The sequence below is a fragment of the Amblyraja radiata genome, chromosome 4 (genome assembly GCF_010909765.2).
Source record: "Amblyraja radiata isolate CabotCenter1 chromosome 4, sAmbRad1.1.pri, whole genome shotgun sequence".
In the NCBI taxonomy this organism is placed as follows: domain Eukaryota; kingdom Metazoa; phylum Chordata; class Chondrichthyes; order Rajiformes; family Rajidae; genus Amblyraja; species Amblyraja radiata.
Genome location: NC_045959.1, coordinates 28,541,260 through 28,566,760, shown reverse-complemented (window position 1 = coordinate 28,566,760; position 25,501 = coordinate 28,541,260). Strand labels below are relative to the sequence as shown.

The 25,501-nt window shown below is 41.7% G+C and overlaps 1 protein-coding gene across 1 annotated transcript in view; it reads right to left on the bottom strand.

Moving 5' to 3' along the window:
* dpy19l1 (dpy-19 like C-mannosyltransferase 1) overlaps positions 1 to 25,501 on the bottom strand; it is a 126,717-nt gene that overhangs the window by 91,574 nt on the left and 9,642 nt on the right. Inside the window, 7 exon segments of the mRNA XM_033019147.1 lie at positions 4,874 to 4,951; positions 6,548 to 6,647; positions 6,754 to 6,845; positions 8,312 to 8,369; positions 22,704 to 22,797; positions 22,890 to 23,010; positions 25,322 to 25,459. Of these exon segments, the coding sequence (XP_032875038.1) occupies positions 4,874 to 4,951; positions 6,548 to 6,647; positions 6,754 to 6,845; positions 8,312 to 8,369; positions 22,704 to 22,797; positions 22,890 to 23,010; positions 25,322 to 25,459 (681 nt within the window).

The following is a 25,501-nucleotide window of genomic DNA, read 5'->3' as shown; positions in this document are numbered from 1 at the left end:
CAAAATCATCCCGCGGGCCGGTAGTTTGACACCCCTGCTTTAAACCAATGCGCTCTAGTTCTTGAATCACATACCCTGGGAAATAGACTATGCATTCACCTTATATATATTCCCCTCATGGTTTTTACTCACCTCTAAAACAAATTTTGCTTTATTTTGAATTTCCAGCACCTGCAGATTTTGGTTCCATGAATGTCAAATGTACTGCAGTTGCCATTTTAAATAGCGTGCTTAAGAGTCTAATGCAATTAAATTGATCGTTCTTTACGGGAAACCCGCCGACAGAAAACTATTCTCATTGGTGAGTGTGGAGGAGATCTGGAAGCATTGGGCGAATTGAATTGCCCATGGCTTTATTTATTTATTTATTTTTAATTTGGGCGTGAGAAATTTGTGATCAGCGTGAGAGCATGAGAATTTTGTGAAATGCGTGAATCTCACGCTCAATAGAAACAAAGAAATACAGATGCTGGTTTATATCAAATATAGACACAAAGTGTTGGAGTAACTCAGGGGGTCAGGCAGCATCTCTGGCGAAAAAGGATTGGCGGCGTTTCGGGACAGGGGCTGAAGAAGAGTCCCGACCTAAAACCTCACCCACCCTTTTTCTCCCTGCTGAGTTACTCCAGCAATTAGTGTCCATCAAGGGAAGAGATTACCAGGCAGACGGGGAAATTGTCAAGAATATACCTAAAAGGCTATTTAAACAGATGCAACATCCCCACCGACTCCCTGACCATTCAAAGTAGTGAAGGAACATTTGGGAGGATACTGAGAGTCTCAAATCCATACATTGGGAGCACACAGAGGTGCTGCATAAGCAGCAAGAGTGTACCAACTATTCACTTGCTCAGCCACTGACCAATTTGGAATAGTCTGTGGCTCCCAGATTGGCCTCATCAGCCACTTTGAACCCACAAAACTTAAATGGATGTAGGTGATACTCAACCCCAAGGAATTGAGTAAGAAAAATCTCCCCTTTTCCATTCTGCCAAAGGTATCACTTCACACGCCTCTGTGGGATAGCATTTCCTACCTGCCAGCCTGCTCGGCATTCCTATGACTTCTAGCAATTTATACCATCTCCTCATGTTTTCAAGCTTTGTCTTTAAAAAAATTGGACATTTTACTTCATGAATTGAATTAAGCAAACAGGGAATGGGGTGAAGATATCCCTGTCCTCATCAATGGAGTTAAAGTGGAACGGGTCAACAACATCATGTTCCTGGGCACCGACATCACCAGCAACCTGATGTGGTGATCAAGAAAGCGCATCAGCCTATTTACTTTCTTCAGCATCTGCGAAGATTTGGCCTGTCCATGTGGATTCTCTCGAACTTCTAAAAATGCACTACAGAAAGTACTCTGGCGGTTGTATCTCAGCCTGGTATGGCAACTCCTCTGCTCTTGATGGCCTAAACCTTCAGAGAGTGGTGAACAAAGCCCAGTCAATCACAGGCTCATCACTTTCTTCCATCCGGTCCATCTTCCTGGTGCAATGCATCTCTATCTTGCCTTTCACTATTTGGTAAGTTTCAATGAGATTCCCCCCTCATCTTTTTTTCATTTGAGGGAAGATACTAACTATCATGGATAGCAGATTGGCTGAATGGCAGGAGGGAATAATTGGGAGTAAAGGGAGCTTTTTCTGATTAGCTGCCGGTGATCAGTGGTGTTCCGCAGGGGTTAGTGTTGGGTCTGCTACTTTTCATGTCATATATTAGCAATGTGGATGATGGAATTTAAGGCCAAGTTTGCGGATGATACAAAGATAAGAGTAAGGGGCAGGTAGTGTAGCGGAAGCAGGGAGTCTGCAGAAGGACTTGGACAGGTTGGGAGCGTGGGCAAATAAGTAGCAGATGGAATACAGCGTAGCATAATGTGTGGTCATGCACTTTGGCAGTCGGAATAAAGGTGTAGACTATTTTCTAAATGGGAAGAGGATTCAGAAATCGGAGGTGCAAAGGGACTTGGGAGAGTTAGTGTTGGATTCCCAAAAGATGAATTTGCAGGTTGTATCAGTAGGAAGGAAGAAAATAGCATTAATTTTGAGAGGACCAGATATAAAACCAGGGATGCAATACTGAGGCTTTATTAGGTACCGGTCAGACTGCATCTGGAATACTATCGGCAGTTTTGTGCCCCATATCTGAGGAGGGATGTGCTGGCATTGGAAAAGGTTTATAAGAATGGTCCCAAGGCTGATTGGATTAATGCAAGTTGTGTATTTGATGGCTCCTGGCCTGTACTTGCTGGAGTTTAGAAGGGTGAGGGAGGGACCTCATTAAAACTTACTGAATAATGAAAGGCCTAGAGTAGACTTGGAGTGAATGTGGCTGAGTCCAGGTCAGAGGGCATAGCCTCAGAATAAAAGGACATATCTTTAGAAAGGAGATGAGAAAGAATTTCATTAGCCAGATTGTGGTGAATCCGTGGAATTCATTGCCACAGACAGCTGTCTTTAGGTATTTTTAAAGTGGAGATTGATTGGTTCTTGATTAGCAAAGATAACAAACATCACAGAAAGAAGGTAGGAGAATGGGGTTGAGAGGAAAAGATAGATCAGCCATGATTGAATGTTGGAGCAGATTTGATCGGCCGAATGGCCTAATTCTGCTCCTATAACTTATGAACTGATGAAAAAGATTATTTATGCAACTGTCCATTTTGTAAAATATCAATTCATTTAACACGTGAATTAATACACTTCCAGTTCACTTATGTGGCAGTGACCCTAACCATTCATTCATCTTCCTCTGGCACACAAGGCCAAGGCTACTTCACTAGCACATCCCAAACTAATAACCTCTACCATCAAGTTCACATCACCCTGACTTGAAAATGGCAGTATCATCAAAGACCCACACCATCCTAGCCACACACTCATCTCCCTGCTACCTTCAGGTAGAAGGTACAGGAGCCTGAAGACTGCAACGACCAGGTTCAGGAATAGCTACTTCCCCACAGCCATCAGGCTATTAAACCTGGCTCAGACAAAACTCTGATCATTAATAATCCATTATCTGTTATTTGCACTTTATCAGTTTATTTATTCATGTGTGTATATATTTATATAATGGTATATGGACACACTGATCTGTTTTGTAGTAAATGCCTACTATGTTCTGTGTGCTGAAGCAAAGCAAGAATTTCATTGTCCTATCAGGGACACATGACAATAAACTCACTTGAACTTGAATTTGAACATTCAGAAAGTATTCAAACCCCTTTACTTTCTCCACATTTTGTTACGTTACAGCCTTATTCTAAAATGGATTAAATTCATTTTTTTTAATCATCAATCTACACACAAAGCCCCATAATAAAAAAACAAAAACAAGTGTTTAGACATTTTTGCAAAGTAATTAAAAAGAAATAACTGAAATATCACATTGACATAAGTATTCAGACCCTTTACTCAGTACTTTGTTGAGGCACCTTTGGCAGTGATTATAGCCTCAAGTCTTGTTGGATATGACGCTACAAGCTTGGCACACCTGTATTTGGGTAATTTCTCCCATTCTTCTCTGCAGATCCTCTCAAGCTCGGTCAGGTTGGATGGGGAGCGTTGATGCACAGCTATTTTCAGGTCCCTCCAGAGATGTTCGATCCGGGTTCTGGCTGGGCAACTCAAGGACATTCACAGACTTGTCACGAAGCCACTACTGCAATGTCTTGGCTGTGTGCTTAGAGTCGTTATCCTGTTGGAAGGTGAACCTCCACCCCAGTCTGAGGTCCAGAACGCTCTGGAGCAGGTTTTCACCAAGGACCTCTCTGTACTTTGCTCTGTTCATCTTTCCCTCGATCCTGACTAGTCTCCCAGTTCCCGTCGCTGAAAATCATCCCTACAGCATGATGCTGCCGCCTCTATACTTCACTGTGGGTATGGTATTGACCAGGTGCCTGGTTTCCTCCAGATGTGATGCTTGGCATTCAGGCCAAAGAGTTCAATCTTGGTTTCATCAGACCAGAGAATCTTGTTTCTCATGGTCTTAGAGTCCTTTAGGTGCCTTTTGACAAACTCTAAGCGGGCTGTCATGTGCCTTTTACTGAGGAGTGGCATCCATCTGGCCACTCTACCATAAAGGCCTGATTGGTGGAGTGCTGCAGATATAGTTGTCCTTCTGGAATGTTCTCGCATCTCCACAGAGGAACTGGAGCTCTGTCAGAGTGACCATCGGGTTCTTGGTCAACTCCCTGACCAAGTACCTTCTCCCCCGATTGCTCAGTTTGGCCGGGTGGCCAGCTCTATGAAGTGTCCTGGTGGTTCCAAAGTTCTTCCATTTAAGAATGACGGAGGCCACTGTGCTCTTTGGGACCTGCATTGCTGCAGAAATTGTTTATACCCTTCCCCAGATCTGTGTCTCGACACAATCCTGTCTCGGAGGTCTACGGACAATTCCTTCTTCTTCATGGCTTGGTTTTTGCTCTGACATGCACAGTCAACTGTAGGACCTTGTATAGACAGGTGTGTGCCTTTCCAAATCATGTCCATTCAATTTAATTTACCACTGGTGGACTCCAATCAAGTTGTAGAAACATCTCAAGGATAATCAATGGAAACAGGATGAACCTAAACTCAATTTTGAGTGTCATAGCAAAGGGTCTGAATATTTATGTAAATGTGATATTTCAGTTATTTCTTTTTAATTACTTTGCAAAGATTTCAAATACCTGTTTTAGCTTCTTCATTCTGGTGTATTGTGTGTTACATTTCAGGGTCTCAGTCCTGAAACATCTTAACAGCGCTGAGTGTGCTGTACCACACTACGTGGACTGGAACAGTTCAAGCAGCTGGCTCACCCGCATTTTATGAAGGAGCATTAGGGATAGACATGAATGAATAATAAATTGAATTTACAGATAATTTTACCATGTGAGCATATATAATGTTCAGCAGCTTACGGGCATCAATAAAACCCAAAACATACGTTGCAAACAGTGATGCTACCTGAGAGGCAAAAAAAAAAGAAAGGGTTTTAGTATGACAACTTAACAGAGAAATTAACCATAATTTTAAAAGGAGTATCAATGAGAAAAACATCCCTTAAGAATTAGGGAACATGTTCAAAGAGTGCACATACTTTACCACTATCATGCAACTTAAAGAATTCGGTGACCATGCATTTATTGAAATGATTGAATTTTATTTACGTTTAACCACACACATGAACAGTATTAAAGCACTCATACTGAAATACAAATTCAGGTCAAATTATTCACAAAAATGTTACAATTTACGCTGTCAGACTGGTTGACCTGGCCTCTCAAAGCCCAGAGAGACAATCATTGATGAAAGGTACAGGCCAGGGAGTTGTGTGATCACAATGGAATTCGGCACCTCTGCTCAATCAGTTCAACAATCCAATCATGAGAACCGTGTCTACCACAATCAAACAGATCACACGTCATTCCCTCATCACCCACAGATTCAACAACCATTTCACTAATGGCACATCAAATAGAATATCGCCACAGAATTTTGCGTCAGATAATTGCTTGCACCTTCATGTACATCAAGGATTATAATAATAAGATCAACAAGTAACTGAAACCCTACAAATTCTAACCACCATTGGACAAAATTAGGCAGCAACTAAAAAACATCAACTGCCCGTGAAATTACCTGGAGCTTGCACAAAGTCACAAAGTTACGTTTTTTTTGCACCTGGAACGACTGCTTGGGTCCTTGAATGGAGTCGAGGGGGGAGGTAAAGCGACAAGTGTAGCATCTCTTGCTGTTGCAAGGGAAAGTGGAGGGGTGGTGCGGGAGGGAAGGGAAGAATTGACCAGGGAGTTACGGAGGGAGCGGTCTTTGTGGACAGCAGACAGGGGGGGAGATGGGAAGATGTGGTGAGTGGTGGGGTCACATTGGAGGCGGCGAAAATGACAGAGGACTATTTGTTCGTTCCAGGCGCGACAGAGGTTCACCTGCATCTCCTCTAACCTCATCTATTGCATCCGCTGCTCTAGATGTCAGCTGATCTACATCGATGAGACCAAGCATAGGCTTGGCGATCGTTTCACCGAACACCTCCGTTCGGTCCGCATTAACCAACCTGATCTCCCGGTGGCTCAGCACTTCAACTCCCCCTCCCATTCCAAATCCGACATTTCTATCCTGGGCCTCCTCCATGGCCAGAGTGAGCACCACCGGAAATTGGAGGAGCAGCATCTCATATTCCACTTGGGCAGTTTGCACCCCAGCGGCATAAACATTGACCTCCTATTTCCGGTAGCCCTTGCTATCTCCTCCCCTTCTCAGCTCTCCCTCAGCCTCCTCCTCTTCCTTTATCCTTTCTTCTCCCCCCCCCCCCCCACATCAGTCTGAAGAAGGGTTTTGGCCCGAAACTTTGCCTATTTCCTTCACTCCATAGATGCTGCTGCACCCGCTGAGTTTCTCCAGCACTTTTGTCTACCTTTGATTTTCCAGCATCTGCAGTTCCTTCTTAAATTCTTACAACAGTTTGATATTAAATCCTTAAACTGATTCATCAAAGTTGACAAGGTAATCTTGTATTCTTAGTATTGTCCCAACAATCCTTACCTGTGTGAGCAGCACAAACTGAGCAAACTGCCATGGAAGCAGGAAAAAGATATTTGCAATACAAAATGCAGCCAATGTCTTCTTCTCTACTGTGTGGCTTCTATTCACAGAAAAATGGACAAATAAAACATTTTTACTGAAAGATCACATGATTGCACACGCAATAAACATGAGAAATTCTCAAGCAGCAAAACTGAGGTTAATACCTTAGTATGCAGGTTAAAAGCAGCATCTGCAAAATTAGGAAGGGGTAAGAGAAGCTCTCACGGAGAGGAGGGGTCCACATGACTCTTGTGCACTAAAATGAAAGCACAGCAGCTCAACATACATATTTTTCATAAATCAAATCTATAAATCAAGCCTTCCCCCCCCCTCACCATTCAAACTTTCAACTGCATCTCAAATAGGTGCTCAGTAACATCCTTCTTATACCAGCCCCAGATTCTCTGCCCGGTGATCCAGTTGACATTAGTCTTTTTTTTTTGCTCAGAGGAAAGGTACTGGGAGATACTCAATTATGCAATGACGGGTCACAATGTCATGGGTGGACATTCCAAGGTACAAGGACATGGTTTAAATAGCCTTGGATAGGTGACATTTTGGGCCAGGCCAAGGTTTAAATAGCCATGGATAGATGATGTTGTGGGTCAGGACCCAATGTCTGAAGAACAGGCCTGATCTAAAACACCTATCCATGTTCTCTATAGATGCTGCCAGATCAGCTGCGTTACACCAGCACTTTCTGTCTTTCTGTAAACCAGCATCTGCAGTTCCTTGTGTGTACATTTGATCATGGGACTACTGTCAGGGTGATGAGTGCACCTCCACTGTTCTCACTCAGGCACACTTACGGATGAAGTCAATGAATAAATGATAACCCCCAACCAGCTGCCGGGAAGGTTGTCCTTCTAAATCATACTACAGAAGGTGAGGAAAATTTCAAGTATTCAGAGTGCAGCATGTTTTTGATGTGATGTGTTTCAGACATTGCTGGGGTATTTATGCTGGGGAAAGTCACTGTAATGAATGTAACTTCCTCAACAATTTCAAGGTAGTGAAGAACCAAGTCACCAAACATTGGGCAACACTGGCTCTCCTCTGCAAAGCACCAACAGATCCAGGGATCCACTGTCCATGCAGCCTACCCACATTCTCAATGACAGCTAGATTCTTGTCTGAATGCTACACTGTCCATCAATCCTGCCTCTGCAGGTTGGAAACGTGAAGAAGACTGGCATCATTCCATGTGGTCATCCATTACTTCACAACCATTCATCAAAAGATTTAGCTGAGTTTTACAACTCTAGTTATTTTTTTTGCATAGGCAAAATGACAGCAGTACTTGTCTGCATGCATGCACTCCAGGAACAAGCCAACTACCAGATAAACCCAGCTTTACATTCTTCTGTCACAAAATATCCGTATGGTCAAGAAATAAATTTATGGAATGTATGGAGTCAATGCTGCTACAATGTCCATGGTAGGCAGAGGTTAAGAGGAATAGAGTCTGGGGGCAGTGCTGGTAAGGAAATGGACTGCAACAGCTTCGAGGAGTTGAAGCTCCACTGATGCCTGCATCATATTAGGAATGCAGCAGCTTTTTCTTTTATCAATTCCCATATTCAATTTTATACAGTCCCTTCAATAATAGAGCAGTTGATCTGAACAACAAATTAGGATTTCCGAGCCCACATGAACCTTGCAGTTTACATTGAAATTAATATGGGAATGTTTAAGGAGTTTAAAAGTAACTACAATTCTTACCTCACCATGATTGAAAAAAAAGCAAGCAACAGTGATCACGCCACCAAGCCTGCTCCTACTGTAAAATAATAGAATATTGTTTATAATCTTATTTCTTTATTCAGAGCACATTGTAATTTTTTTGCAGTAACTATTAATTATGTTAATAAAGAACTATCTTCTCTACAGCAAGATGTCAACAATCAGAATTCTAAGAGATGCTGCTTGGGCTCATTCCTTTCTGCACCTTTGTTCCCACCATCACAGCAGCCAATCTGCACTCAATGAGCTGTGAGAACAACAAGTATATTCTGCTTTGGTAAAGTTGGCAAGTCATGAATGTTGGCTCAGACACTGGGACAACATTCCTATTCTTTAAGTAGGAAGAGGAGCCATCAGGGACGATCCTGGAGCTGCTACAATCAGCTTCATTCAGTCCGTCAATATTTGGTCCGTCTTCGTTAACCCTATAGTTTAGTTTTAATAAATCCCATAAGGACTATAGATTCAATTAGTCCGCAGTTTTCAATTGTCTCATTCTGTAAAATTTCTATTCCTGAAGTCATGTCTAAAATTTGAAAACAAAATTAGGAAGCGGCAAAATTGAGAACCAGATCCAGAAGATGGCAAAAATATACAGTGAGTAAACAGGTTTGGACGGAGCACAAGTAATTTTTTTTAAAATATACATTAAAAAATATATAATATATGATCTCTGGCACGAATTACACATCATCGGGGTAGGGAAGCCCGAAAATTGAAAAGTTGAGGAAAAACAAGGTGTACAGAGTTGCTTATTGGTTACAATCTGGGAGTTAGATGTGGCCCTTGTGGCTAAGGGGATCAGAGGGTATGGAGAGAAGGCAAGTACGGGATACTGAGTTGGATGATCAGCCATGATCATATTGAATGGCGGTGCAGGCTCGAAGGGCCGAATGGCCTACTCCTGCACCTAATTTCTATGTTTCTATGTTTCTATGATGATGCTACTGATTATGATATGCCAATGTACCAGCTAGCAACTGATCTTCTCCATAAAGACTTGGTCTATTGCTAAAAATTGTTATTTATTTACCTATCTGTTACGGACTTACAGCATATTATACAATAATATTAAAGTTCTGATCTTGAGAATATCACATTTTTTAATTTTCAAGGCAGTCTGGGTGTTTATTACTATTTCAGTCACAATGGTCAATTTTGTAATTAGCTACAATTAGGTAATTTACTAATTATATGCTTTAATTTCAGGTCATGCAAGTAAGATGTTTTATATTTGTTTCAGAATGCTTCAATCTATAATAACTGAAAATTTCATTCAGTTCTCTTAATTTTTAAGAAGGTTATGGGCTTTTGACTGTCCTCGATCACAGCTTTTGTGTTAAGTCAATGGAAAAGCAATAGGGAACAAGATGCTAATTTCCGAGTATGAAAATGGCCATCACTTTTTTAATACTGAAGAAATGAAAGTGAATTAGGTGTCAAATTAAATTTCATTTTATGCTTTATCTGATGGGATAAATTGCAGACTTCATTTTTTAAATCTCAAAATGTTGTAACATTACTACATATGTCAATTCATATACCTCCCTAGTCCCCATATCCCTTTAATTCCCCATCTGCCCCCTTCCATCCCCACTTCAATCAGCAACTCATTATTCCACACATTCATAACCCTGAGCCTCATATTTTATCAGCTTTAAACTTAGAGCCACGTTTATTACAAATCCTGGGTAAACTGAGGGCATACACGAGACCAAAAATTATTAAATGACTCACACATAAGAAAATACAGGCGCACTTGAAAAGGGAGGGAAAAAAAAAAAATCACCTTTCAATGAACTCAAGCACGCGATCAAAATAGCCACATCATCAGTGGATGCACCAGGCTGCTCAACATGAGCGCCCTCTGGTGAAACTCAGAACATCTGCCTTAGGTCGCAATCAACCCAGAAACAATTCACTCCACAATTCTTACTCATTAAATCACCAGACAACTTAAACAGAAAAAAACAGCTTAATTATAAGGTGCATAGTAACCACGAGATCCAAGTAGAACCTGTTTAAAATTATTTTTTCTCCAAATTAAAGATAAAACTGGGAGACAGATCTTGCATTACAGAGATTATTCGGTCCATCAATTCTACTCTGCCTATCAATCATGACTTATTTATCTATCCCACTCATCCCTATTCTCCTGCCTTCGCCCCATAACCCCTGACACCCTTTGTATGGTAGGTAAGTATGCAAAGATAAAGCAACATATAGGATACAATACACTGTCACGGTGACCCTCTTGAATTAAAATATTGCATTAACCTCTTGAATTGAATATTGAAAGAACAGTTTAAGACAACCAGGCTGGAATTAGAGTACAGCTCCAAATTCTGTTTTTTACACAAGGAGGATGTATTAACACATGAAGATTCAAGAGGGTGAAGCAAGTACTGCAAGAAAATGCTACTTATGAGTGGAGACAGCCCAAGCTGAAGCTATTTTCCTTGTAACAAGGGTGACAGCCGAAAAATGTAACTGAGTTGCTTGCATAACAAGTGTCCCGAATCTGGTGAACAGGATATTGCTATTGCCCTTAGCAGGAAAGATGACATAATGAGAATGTAGGATTAATGTAAGATTAGTGAAAATGGGAGATCAATGTTAACCACTTGGTGGAACTGCAATGGCAGCCTCGCCTACATTCTGTCTGTCCTTTCGTCATTTTTTAAATTATTTTTAGTGTGTTTTAAAAGTTTGTGTTAATGTTCTCTGGTTTGTTTTATGTGGGGGGTGGGGGCGGGGGAAGGGGGCGGGGGAAACTTTTCCCCCCCCATTTTCTCACCTTCCCAGAGATGCGATTGTTTTCTAGGTCGTATCTCCGGTTGCTCTGCGGCCTAACATAATGGAGCTGGAGGCCTTGCTCGGGACTGACTTTAAGCCCCACCGCGTGGACATGGACTTACCATTGGAGCCGATCCCTTGCCTGGGATTGACGCTCCAACCGCGGCCTGCGGACTTTAACATCAAGAGCTCAGAGTCTCGTGAGAGGCCGAGTCGGGAGCTCCAACGACGCAGAAGGTTCGACAAGCCCCGACCCGGGGTAGCTGACATCCTCCCGATGCAGGAACTTGATCGCCACACCGAGGAGGCCCGCCCAATGAAAGGATGAGGTTGAACTTTTTTTCGCCTTCCATCACAGTGAGGAATGTGGAGGGGTCACTGTGGTGGACGTTCATGTTAAAATGTATTTAGTGTGTTCTGTTGCTTTTTATTAGTAGGACATTGGAAAATCAAATTCCTCGTATGTTGCAAAACATACTTGGCTATTTAAGTATGATTATGATTATTAATAGTCGGACTCCATTGGCCCAAAGACCTGTTTCCATACAATATCTCTCACTGAAAAGAGAAATAGGGGTTAATAACATTTATTGTCAGAGGCCTGTTCTAAGCTAACGATATTTCAAAGACGTTTCCTCAATTACGGCCTAATAATGGCGAAAAAATTAATACTTAAATTTTGGAAACAGACAACAGTCCCTACAGTGAAGATGTGGATTACAGATATTCCCGAGACACTACACTTGGAAAACATTAGGCTTGTCATGGCGGAAAAACCAGATCAATTTCTTAAGACATGGATACCCTTTACTGAATTTTTACAACAATAGTATGATGAAACACAAATTTAAATTTAAATCCGATCCTACGACGGGTGAGGGAGGGAGGGGCAAGGTATATCTCCATCTTTTCTTTTCTTATTTCTTTTTCTTTCCGTTGCACTGCTTTGGTAGCTTAGGGGTCTTTTTCTTGTTCTTTTCTTTTTCATCTTCATTTTTTCTTTTCTTCTTTTCTTGCTTTCCCTTTTTTTTTTAAATTTAGGTTATAAGGTTAAAAATGAAGCTGTACAATAATTGTATAATTGTAGATGTCGAGCGTTTTAATTCAATTGCTTCTAATAAAAATTAATTTTTAAAAATAAAAAAATAAATAAAAACATTTATTGGAAACATTTTTTTAGGGGTTGGTGTTTCTGGAAGTCACTGCCTCAAATGACAAAGGCAACAAAGTCATTATATTTAAACACAAAAGGACACAAAGTGATGGAGTAACTTAGCAGATCAAGCAGCATCTCCGGAGAACATGGATAGGTGACATTTCGGGTCAAGACCATTCTTTAGACCTATGGAGGGTGGGGGGAATGGAAGGGGGAAATAGGTGCAAGTCCAGGTGGGCCACAGAGAAGGGAAGTGGTAGGGAGGGGAGGGGTTTAGTTAGAAGTTATTTTAAATTCAATGTTAATAGCGTTGGGTTGTAAGCTACCCAATATTTGGTGCTGTTTCTCTAGTTTGCTTGTTGCCTCACTCTGGCAATGGAGGAGGCCCAGGGCAGAAAGGTCAGCGTGGGAATGGGAAAGGGAGTGGTTAGAATGGTTAGAAACCGGGAGATCCAGGAAACCTGGCAGACCGAGTGCAATTCTACGCTTGGTCTCACCAATGTACAGGAGGCCACATTGTGAACTGCATTGTGATGCAGTAGGTGAGGTTAGAGGAGATACACATGAATCTGTCACACCTGGAAGGACTACTGGGATTCCTGGATGGAGGTGAGGGACAGATATTCTCCTGCGGTTGCAGAGAAAGTACCTGGAGAGGGTGATTTGGGTGGGAACGGATGAGTAAACCAAGGAGTTGTGGAAGGAGCAGTGTAAGGCAGCAACTTTACCACTGCGCTACTGTGCCACGGCCCAATCTGGTGGACTCTTAAATACCCTCTCAGTTGGTTTGTTAGCAAACCAGTCAGGTGCTAAACTACAAGAGCAAAGGACATTCTGACAGTCATCAATCTGAAATGGGGTTTTTTTGTTTTGTTTTTTAATATTAATTTTATTAGAAGCAATTGTACAAAGAGAAAGTAATCGACATAACAGTTATACAATTTTTGTACTGCTTCAATTTTAACATTTTATAAACTAATAACTAAATTGGAAAAAAGGAAAAAGGAAAAAAGGAAAAGAAAGAAAATAAAAAGAAAAGAAAGAATTTCGAGAGACACGAATAAGAAAAAAGAAAAACCCCAGAACTAATGAAGAAGTGAAAGAAGCGGAGGTATATCCCACTGCCCTTCCATATGCCCGCTCACCCGACCCTAGCGTGGGTTTTGAGTTTGTGTTCAACCATTATGTTGTTGAAGAAATTCAATAAAAAGGAGACCATATTTTTGAAAATTGATCTGGTTTGTCAGTCAAGACAAGCCTTATTTTTTCTAGATGAAGTGTCTCGGTCATTTCGGTGATCCACATCTTCACTGTGGGATCTGTTATCTTTTTCCAGAATTTAAGTATAAGTTTTTTCGCAGTTATTAAACCATAGTCAAGGAAGCATCTTCGAGATATCGTTAAATTAGGGCAGCCCTCTGACATTCCTAATATTATTAGTTTTGGATCTGAAATGTTAACTCAGATTCTCTTTCCACCTCCCGAATGTTTCTAATATTTTCTGCTTTTGCTTCTGATCTCCAGTTTTTTTTCATGTTCATAGGTTCTAGGAGCAGAGTAAGGCCATTCGGCCCATCAAGTCTGCTAGGCCAATCAATCATGGCTGATCTATCTTTCCCTCTCAACCCCATTCTCCTGCCTCCGCCCCATAATCCGATACCCTTACTAATCAAGAATCTATCTATCTCTGCCTCAAAAATATCCATTGACTTGACCTCCATAGTCTTCTATGACAATGAATTCCACAGATTCACCACCCTTACACTCTTCTGCTTTGCTCCCTTCTTGAACAGTGGGGTAATATTTGCAATTTTCCAATTGTCTGGAACCACTCTTGGCTCTAATGAATCTTGAAAGGTCACTACTACTGCCTCCACAATCTCTAAAGCCACCTCTTTCAGATCCATGGGGTGCAGCCCATCCGGACCAGGTGACTTATCCACCTTCAGACTTTAGTTTCCCAAACACTTTCTCCTTATTAATAGCCACTTGACCCCCTGACTCTCTTGAATTTCAGGCACGTTGCTGTTGTCTTCTAATGTGAAGACTGATGCAAAAAAGTTATTCAATTCCTCTGCCATTTCTTTAATCCTCATTATCACTTCTCCAGCATCACTTTCCAGCGGTCCAACTTCCACTCATGCCTTTTTCTTCTCACAGCAATTGGGTATAGCTCATCTTGTCAACATGAGTGTCCAAAATGAGAATAAAATTACTTTTCATGTTGTGCCTTTTGTATTCTGTATCATTTGTTATCTATATAACATACTGATTATACCTGGTACCAGTTCCTCCACCACCAGAGTTTTCAGGAATCGATGGAAAAGGGGAAGGATAGGAGGAGGAAGCAATGACACCAAACCACTAATACTGTTGCAATAGCCAATCCCATCACTCAATTATATTTATCATTTCACAAGGGCTAAATAGACAATAGGTGCAGGAGAAGGCCATTCGGCCCTTCGGGCCAGCGCCGCCATTCAATATGATCATGGCTGATCATCCACAATTAGTACACCGTTCCTGCCTTCTCGCCATATCCCGACTCCGCTTTCCTTAAGAGCTCTATCTAACTCTCTCTTGAAAGCATCCAGAGAATTGGCCTCCACTGCCCTCTGAGGCAGAGAATTCCACAGATTCACAACTCGCTGGGTGAAAAAGTTATTCCTCATCTCTGTTCTAAATGGCCTATCTCTTATTCTTAAACTGTGACCCCTGGTTCCGGACTCCCCCAACATCGGGAACATGTTTCCTGCATCTAGCGTGTCCATACCCTTAATAATCTTATATGTTTCAATAAGATCTCCTCTCATTCTTCTAAATTCCAGAGTATACAAGCCCAGCCGTTCCATTCTGTCAACATAAGACAGTCCCACCATCCCGGGAATTAACCTTGTGAACCTACGCTGCACTCCCTCAATAACAAGAATATCCTTCCTCAAATTTGGTGACCAAAACTACCCACAATACTTCAGGTGTGGTCTCACCAGGGTCCTGTACAACTGCAGAAGGACCACTTTGCTCCTATACTCAACTCCTCCGGTTATAAAGCCCATCATACCATTAGCTTTCTTCACTGCCTGCTGTACCTGCATGCTTACTTTCAATGACTGATGTACAAGGACCCCCAGATCTCGTTGCACTTCCCCTTTTCCCAACTTGACACCATTCAGATAATAATCTGCCTTCCTGTTTTTGCCACCAAAGTGGATAACCTCACATTTATCCACATTAAACTGCATCTGCCATGCATCTGCCAACTCACCCAACCTGTCCAAGTCACCCTGCATCCTCATAGCATCCTCCTCACAGTTCACACTGCCACCCAGCTTTGCGTCATCTAAAGTTCCAATGCTGCAGCTACACCAAATTGTAAACTTCCAAAAAATTAATTAAGTCGTTTAAAGGTATACTACTTAAAGGATTAAAGATTTGTGACATATAAACACCAGTAAAGCGGATTAGCAATGCAGGATGTGGAATGGTAAGATCCGGGAGCAGAGCCGCTGAGAGGGAGTTAACATTTTGCAGGAAATTAAAATCCAGCAGGATTTCCCTCTTTATCTGTGAAGTCAGGCTTCAGACCTGCAGACCACTGAAGACCGGCCTATAGTTTCCACTCTTCTGCTTTGCGTCTTTCTTGAGCAGCGGAATAATATTTGCAATTTTCCAATCGTCTGGAACCACTCCTGCATCTAATGAATCTTGAAATATCACTACTAGTGCCTCCACAATCTCCAAAGCCACCACTTTCAGAACCCTGGGGTGCAGTCCATCCAGACCAGATGACTTATCCACCTTCAGATCTTTCAGTTTCACAAGCACCTTTTCCTTAGTATTAGCCACTTCACTAACTTCCATCCCGACTCTCATGAATTTTAGGCACATTGCTGATGTCTTCTATTGTGAAGACTGGTGCAAAAACATTATTCAATTCCCTGCCATTTCTTTCTTCCCCATCATCACTTCTCCAGCATCATTTTTCAGCGGACCAACGTCCTCTCATGAAGAAGGGTCTCGACCCAAAACGTCACCCATTCCTTCTCTCCAGAGATGCTGCCTGTCCCTCTGAGTTATTCAAGCTTTTTGTGTTTATCTTCGGTCCTCTCATGTCTCTTTCTTACTCTTTATATAGCTGAAGAAACTCTTGCTATCCTCTTTTATATTCTCGGCTAACTTACCTTCTTATTTCATCTTTTCTCCCCAATCGCCTTTTTAGTTGCCTTCTGTTGTTTTTTTTTTTAAAGCTTTCCAATCCCCGGGCTTCCCACCAGTCTTTGCAATGTGATATGCCTTCTCTTTTAATTTCATGCTGTCTTTAACTTCCTTGTCAGCCACGGTCACCCCATTCTTCCTCTAGAATCTTTCCTCCTCTTTGGAATGAAAAGATCCTGCATCTTCTGAATTATTCCCAAAAATTCCTGCCAATGCTGTTCCACTGTCATTCTTGTTAGGGTCGTTTTCCAGTCAACTTTGGCCAGCTCCTCCCTCATGCCTCTGTAGTTCCCTTTGCTCAGCTGTAATCCCGACACAACCGGTTTCATCTTCCCCTTCACAAATTGCAGGTTGAATCTTATCATAGGAGGTCGCTACCTCCTTTACCTCGAGCCCCCTTATCAAATCCGGTTCATTTCACTACACAAAATCCAGAATTGCCTTTTCCCTGGTAGGCTCCACAAGCTGCTCAAAGGAACATTCTCGGAGGCACTCGACAAATTCTCCTTTCTAAAGGTGCGCCCTTTCATTCTGAGGCTATGACCTCTGATTCTGGACTCTCCCACGAGTGCAAATTCACTCTACCAGGCTTAATCCACTCTATCGATTTTGATTTATGTTCTGACTGCAGCAGTCTACAGCAGCAGCTCAGCACCATCTTCTCACAGCAATTAGGGGTAGCTTGTCTTGTCAACACCTCCCAAATGAGAATAAAAGAACTTTGCATGTATTCCTTTTGTCTTCTGCACCATTTGTTATCGATATAACATACTGATTATACATGGTACCTGTTCCTCCACTACCAGTGTTCAGGAATTGATGGAAAAGGGGAAGGGTAGAAGGAGGAAGCAATAACACCAAGCCACTAATAGTGTTGCAATAGCCAATCCCATTACTCAATTATATTTATCACTTCACAAGGGCTAAAGTTCCAATGCGGTAGCCACTCCAAATGGTAAACTTCCAAGAATTTCATTAATTTTTTTCAAAGGTATACTACTTAAAGGATTAAAAATCTGTGACATATAAACATCAGCAAATTAGAAATGCAGGATGTGAAACGGTAAGATCCGGGAGCAGAGCGGCCAAGAGGAAGTTACGTTTTGTAGGAAATTAAAATCCAGCAAGATTTCTCTCTTTATCTGTGACTACCCAAACCAGCTCCAGAAGTAAAATAAAACAAATCATAAAGCGCTCAATGAAAATGCAATTCTAGTAGTCAAACATGAAATATAGATTTATTTTTGTATCCCGTGTACAATGTGGAAAACTCCAGGTTTTACTTCGGATTAGTGAGTAAAAAGTATGCAAGTTTTGTAAATAAAACTATTAGGGTTTAATAAGCATAGGCTGGAGAAACTCAGTGGGCCAGGCATTATCAGTAGTGGGAAATAAACAGTCAATAATACAGGTTCTTTAGTTTTAGACTCTTCCATCCTAAGGAAACAACTGCTTATCTAGCCTCTCTATGCCCCTCATAATCATATGAATCGCTATAAGATCACCCCTCGATTTCCAACACTCTAGTGAGAATAATCTAAGCCTGGTTGACTGCTTGAAGGAACTGGAGCTGCAGCTGGATGACCTCAGGATTGTCCAGGAGAATGAGAGCATTAGATAGGTGTTAAAGTGAGGTTGTCACACACAAGTTGCAGGAAAAAAGTAAATAGACTACCATCAAGAAAGGGAGTAGGTAAGCGCCTGAATCTCGTGTCCATTTATCTTAATAGCATGTATCCCTGTCGGATACTGATGGGAGGGGAGACCATTCAGAGGAGAACAGCATCAGCAGTCAGGTCTCAGGCTTTGAGCACAGGGTGAAGTCAGACAGAGCTATAATGAATGGAGACTCATTAGTTCAGAGGACAGTCAGTAGATTATTTGGTAGTAAACAGGACTCCAAGACGGTGTGTTGGCTCCCTTAGTGCCAAAGTTCCAGAGTTCCAATGGGCCAGGCAGCAGCTCTGGAGAGAAGGAATAGGTGATGTTTTGGGTCGAGACCCTTCTTGTCCTTTTCTCCAGAGATGCTGTCTGTCCCGCTGAGTTACTCCGGCTTTTTCTCTCTCCTCGTAGGTTTAAACCAGCATCTGCAGTTCCTTCCCACACACTTCAACACTACAGGAGAGCCCGGTGTGGGGACTCGACCCAGTCGAGGGACGACCGCTTCTTGCTCAGGTTTCAGGAAGCCGGTACAATGGAGAGGTACAAGGCTGCCATGGTCCTTGGAGCACTCGGGAATGCCATGGGCTATTATAACGTTACGGGTCACGGGTGCAACAAAGCTGGATTCAAGCTGACCGATTTATCAGCAGAGATAGACATAATGGTTTTAAAACCATTTCAGTGGAGGGCTCCATTCGATATGCTCATGCACATGGCGACCGCCAAAGCTTTGGTTAGTGGTGAGTTTTCTATTCTCGAGTCCTATTCTTTATTGTTTATGTATGACTCCAGTTTGTCCCATGGTATTGTTATCCATCTTGCTTGCCTTACACACTGCCCGCCCACCAACACGCTTCATTCACACGAATACATGACACACATAATCCTCGCGTGTTGTGAACTATGCTGGCACTAAAGTAGAAATAAACGCTTCGGGTATCACTGCTCCAGTGCTGCCCACCTCTTGCTTCGGGCGACTCTCTAACAACTTGCAGTTTTTAACATGCGACTTTATCCATCGCATTTTCCGTTTAGTTTCACAAGCTCTCGGGAACGCTCAACACTCATGAAAGCGCCAAATGCGCAAGCTTCCCGTTTAAAATCTTTCAGTTGTTATTAAATCGAATTTCGCAACGAATTTGCCGCCCCCTCGGTCCAACTTGTTCATGCCAAGCTAGGTCCTTCCTGGAGGGCTTGGGTTGCAAGAAGAAGGTGGACAGGTTTGAGTTTTTTTTTTCTTTGCAGTGCAGGAGGCTGAGGGATGACCTTGTCTCACAAGGTCAAATTTGGCCTCTATCCCTCTAAACCTCTCATACCCACCAGGTTTCTGCAGAGTCTACAATACAGCAAGGCTTGTGTTCCATTCAATATTTCCGCCACCATCTCCCACTACCCTGGTAGTTACTCAAGAGTAACTCAGGAGAGGAACTTAGTAACTCGTGAGACGAAATTGGAACATCGCAGAAAACGGCAAACTTGTCGTACCCGTGGGAACTCGGTTAAACTCTTGATCATACACTTGGGATCTCATACACAACCACGGGTCTTTCACTCGGGGTACCTCATGGGTCAGCTCCTACCGTGAGACAGGGCTTTGAGTAAAGTGCTGGAGTAACTCAGTGGGTTAGTCAGCGTCTTTTTAACAATGGAAAGGCATTTGAAGAAGAATCCCAACCTGAGACATTGCCCATCCACTCCCTCCAAAGATGCGTCCTGATACAATGAGTTACTCCAGCACTTTGCGTTTTTAATTGAATACAGGATTTGGAATGTTGTGTTACAGTTGTACAAGAAATTGATGAGGCCACACTTGTGTTGAGTATTGTGTTCAGTTTTGGACACCTTGGTATAGAAAAATGCCATTAGGTAAGGAAGAGTGCAGAGAAGATAACTCCAGTGACTAGCGGAGTTCCGCAAGGTTCGGCGCTGGGGCCACTACTCTTCACATTGTGTATTAATGATTTGAACAAGAGGATTGTAGGCTTTGTGGCCAGGTTTACGGATGATACGAAAATAAGTAGAGGGGCAGGTAGTGCAGAGAAAGCAGGGAGTCTGCAGAAGGACTTGGACAGGTTGGGAGAGTAGGCAGGGAAGTGGCAGATGGAATATAGTGCAGCAACATGTGGAGTCATGCATTTTGGTAGTAGGAATAAAAGCATAGGCTATTTTCTAAATGGGGAGAGAATCCAGAAGTCAGAGATGCAAACAGACTTGGGAATGCTGGTGCAGGATTCCCAAAAATGTTAATCTGCATGTCGGCAAGAAGTTGAACGCAATGCTCGCATTTATTTCAAAAGTGCTTGAATACAAAAACAGGGAGGCAATGCTGAGGCTCTAAGGCGTTGGACAGGCCACATTTGGAGTATTGTGGGTAATTATGGGCACCAAATCTGAGAAAAGATATGCTGGCCCTGGAGAGGATCCAGAGGAGGTTTACAAAAATGATCCCAGGAGTGCGTGGGTTAACATATGTTGAGCATTTGACCTGTACTCGCTTTAGTTTTAGACTCTTCCATCCTTGGGAGAAGACTGATTATCTGGAGTGAGGGGGGACTTCATTGAAACGTACCAAATAGTGAAAGACTTGGATGGAGTAGATGTGGGGAGGATGATTCCACTTGTAGGAGACTCTCGTACAAGAGGTCATATCGTAGGATTTTGACGTTCCTTTTGGAAGGATATAAGGAGGAATTTCTTTGGTCAGAAGATGGTGAATCTGTGGAATTATTTACTGCAGGGGCTGTGGAGGCCATGTCAATGGATATTTTTAAGGCACAGACAGACTCTTAGTACGGGTGACAGGGGTTATCAGGAGAAGGCAGGAGAATGGGATTATGCTGGAGATAGATCAGCTATGATTGAATGGCGAAATAGACTTGATGGGCCGAATGGCCCAATTCTGCTCCTATCACATGACCTACAGATGTTGCCAGGCAGGACAAGGGTTTGAGCTAAAGGAGAGGCTAGGACTATTCCTTGGAGTGCAGGAAGTTGAGGAACAATCTTATAGAGGTGTAAAAAATCATGAGAATAGTTTGGGTGAATGCAGAAAGCCTGTTTCCCAGGCTCGTGGCATCAAGAATTAGAAGTTTACTGTGAGAGGAGAAAGATTTAATAGGAACCTGAGGGGCAAGTTTTTAAACACAGAGGGTTTTATAAACAAACATTTTGGACATAAATGGCACGAAAACGGCAGATGGAGTTTCATTCAAGCAAGTGTGAGGTGTTCCACTTTGGGATGTTGAATGTAATGGGAAGGAATCCAGTTAATGATAAGACTCTTAACAACACAGATGGATCTCAGGGTAGAAATCCATAGCTCCCTGAAAGTGTCCACACAAGTAGATAGGCTGGTAAAGGTTGTTTATGGTATGCTTGCCTTTATTAGTCGGCCACGAGTATAAGAGTCAGGAAGTCATGTTGCAGGTTTGATTAGGCTGTATTTGGAGAATTGGATGCCGTTCTGATCGTTCCTTTACAGGAAGGATGCCGAGGCTTCGGAGAGGGTGCAGAAAATGTCCAACAGCCGGCTCTGGATTAGAGGATATTAGCTGCAAGGATAGATTTGGATTTTCTCTGGGGCATTGGAGGTTGATGGGGGACCTGATGGACTATATAAAGTTATGAGAGACATAGATAGGATAGACAGGGTGGAAATGTCAAAGACTACAGGGCATTATCTTAAAGGTCAGAGGGGGAAAGTTTAAAGGTAATACATCGGGCATGTTTTGTTTTACACACAGAATGCGGAAGATGCCTGGAACACTGCCAGGATGATCATAAGTGATAAGAGCAGAATTAGGCCATTCGGCCTGTCAAGTCTACTCTGCCATTCAATCATGGCTGATCTATCTCTCCCCTAACCCCATTATCCTGCCTTCGCCTCATAAACCCGTACTAATCAATCCGTACTAACCCACACTGATAGTGGAAGCAGATAAAAATAGCGATGTTCAAGTGGCTTTTAGATAGGCACATGGATATGCAGAAAATGGAGGAAGATGGATCACATGGAGATTAGTTTAACTTGGTGTCATGATTGGCACAGCCATTGTGGGCCAAAGGTCTGTTCCTGTGCTGTACATGATTTTCTGTGTTTGCTTGACCCTCTGCTGCTGCAAGCAAGATTTTCCTTGAACCTTGTACATCTCTGTATTTGCGCATGTAACAATACACTCAACTTGAAATACTGCAGCATTGGCCATGATCCAACCAAACCTCTCACACAATGCAACCAACTGCATATTGATCAACAATTCACGGAAATTAAAAATTTCAAACTAATGCAACGCCCTAAAAGATACTTTACACAAAAACAATGAACATTTTAATTGCACCATAAATGCAAAGATGTACATATCAACAAGCATTTCCCAAAATAATTCAATAATGATCAATATCCCAGTTACTGGTTGAGTGATAACTGTCTGAACCTGCTAGTTAGGCAGGTTAAGTAACTGCAGCCAGGACAAAAAAACATAACAATTTCTAAACCAACATGTGGCAAATTCATTTATTAATGGTACTGGAATATTCTCTTACCTCAAGTATGTTCCATAAATGAAAAATAGTGACATCATAAACCCATTTAGCAAAAAAACAAACGTGACATAAAAATGGGCAGGGTCTCCCATTCCTGTTGAATAAAAACAAGAGACATTTTCAGCTTATTACCTGTGTAAATATTTAAAAGCAAGTTTTGAAGTACATGCAACGCAAATAACTTGCCTTCGCAGCTATCCACAGGAGTGAACCCATGACCTCGGTCCACACGCCAACAAGTTTTGGTCGAAATGCCAAGAAAATCTGCAACGGCAAGGTAAATGCGGTACCAGCTAGACAGCACTACCTACCGAAACAAAGAGTCAATAACACAGAGTTCAGCTTTAAACCAAATATTGCTCTTCCCATAGTTCTCATACAAATGATACATGAAGATAAGAGCTTAAACAGGTTCAAGAATGTTACCCCATCCCACTAATGGGGTTCATCACCCAGGCATTGAAGAAATTTCTCCTGGCATCTGGTGACATTCACCCAAAAGCTTGTTTATGAGGCAGCAATCATTATTGTCAATAACATCTATATTTTTGTAGAAGAAACAATCACAATGACTAGGTATGTTGCAAAGCCTACCTGAAGCGTCGCTGAAAATCTGTCGCTGCGGGTGTGCGCGATTTTGGCGCCGTTTAGAGGGGGGCGGGTTTAAAACGCGATTTTCTCTAGGCTGTTCAAATCGAAGATGTTCAGCCTAGATAATTATTAACGAAAAATCGCTGGAAGACCCCGTCGCAAAAGCTATTATTAGTTTTAAAGGCCTTGTATAATAGTTATAATAGTTTAAAAATCAATCTCTAAACCCGCGACCACCGGCAGCTGTCAGGGTCTCATAGAGCAAACAACTGAAGGTAGGCTGCTTATTTTTACATTAAAAAGGGCTTCTTAAGATCCCTTTATACAAAGTTTAATATTGCGAGTAGCTCATTTTGGGCCCATTATATCCCGCAGTATTTTTCTGGGCATTTGGGGGCACAAATCTACCGCAATGTGAACGTTCTAAACCAGCGCGTTCACAGGAACCCACTAGAAAGCTGATTTAAAATGGACTTTAATTTGCAGCAATTGAACACTAAATTCCTTCCATTTGGCTTATAAATTAATGTAAATGAGATTTTAAAATCATGTTTTATTGTGAATTATTTATGAATATTATTTGGACACTTAGGCTATTTAAAAATGTTAATCATTTATTAAGAAATGGATAGATGTTTAGATCTAGTAATTGAAGTTTGAAATTAGCTACACTTGGTTAACTAACTAATTATATGCTTTAATTTCAGGTCATCCAAGTAAGATTATTTTATATTTGTTTCAGAATGGTTCAATCTACGATAACTGAAAATTTCATTCAGTTCTCTTAATTTTTAAGAAGGTTATGGGCTTTTGACTGCACACGATCACAGCTTTTTTGTTATGTCCATAGAAAATCAATAGGGAACAAGATACTAATTTCCGAGTATGAAAATGGCCATAACTTTTTAAATACTTGAGATATGAAAGTGAATTAGGTGTCAAATTAAACTTCTTTTTATGCTTTATCTGATGGGATAAATTACAGACTTGATTTTTTAAATCTCACAATTTTGTAACATTGCTACAATGACACACCTGAATATCTGTAGCAATCCCAGCCAATTGGCAAAAGGCTTTGGGTTTGCAAGTATATCCAGGACATGAGCTCCGAGGTGTAATGGCGCAATACTGAGGCAGTGCTGCAAACCAAGGAGTCGCTAGCCATACTGTTAGTGCAGGGAAATATTATATAACTGGAGCCACTAATAAAAGAGTAGTTACAACCAAATTAGATACAAAATGCTATAGTAACTCAGTGGGACAGGCAACATCTCCTGATAGAAGGAATGGGTGACGTTTCGGGTCGAGACCCTTCTTCAGACTGAGAGTCAGGGGAGAGGGAGGCAGAGATAAGGAAGTGTAAGGTATGAAAACAACACACCAAAAGAAATGTCACCTATTCCTTCTATCCAGAGATGCTGCCTGTCCTGCTGAGTTACTCCAGCATTTGTGTTTATCTTCGGTGTAAACCGGAATCTGCAGTTCCTTCCTACAAAGTGACATCCAAGTGTTTAACAGCCAACGGTCCTTCTTTAATTATTGCCACCACATCTCACCTCATGACAAAAACAAATCAACAAGTCATTTGTAGCACTGCCTTTTAAGTATTGCAACATGCATGTCACAAAGTAATCAACACTGTATTAAGCAAATGTAGGCCCCAAAAAAACATGCTTGTTTCCAATCAGAAAAAAAGCTTTGCAAGCAGAAAGTGACATGAATCATTCGCCCAAGTAAAAATCTAGAGACAAAGTAAACCAGAGGATTTGAGATGGTGGTGAAGGGGCTGAGTTTGAAGATAAAGGAGACCTGGAAGAGCAAGGATGGTGAGTGTGGAAGATCACAGTCAAGCCAATATGGAGGAGTGCTGTTCTGAATAAGTTTGTATTTATGTGCAATGGAGCTGCAGGAGAAATCAATATCAGGGTAAAGGAAAGGAGGGAGAACATTAAAGAATGCTTAATTTACTAAACACCAGCTGGCATCTTAATTTTTATACTCTAAATTCTTTCATATAAATTACCAACCTCTGGATAAAGGTTGAACCGCTTCAAGGTGTTGATAACCAAAGGATATTCAGTCAAGCGATCGTTCATTATGCAAGTTAAGCCTTCATTATATGAGGGTGCCTCAATAATGGTTTTAAAGAATGAATAATACAAGCCCTAAAACCAGAAAATGTGTTTAGAAGCATTATAAGTCAATAT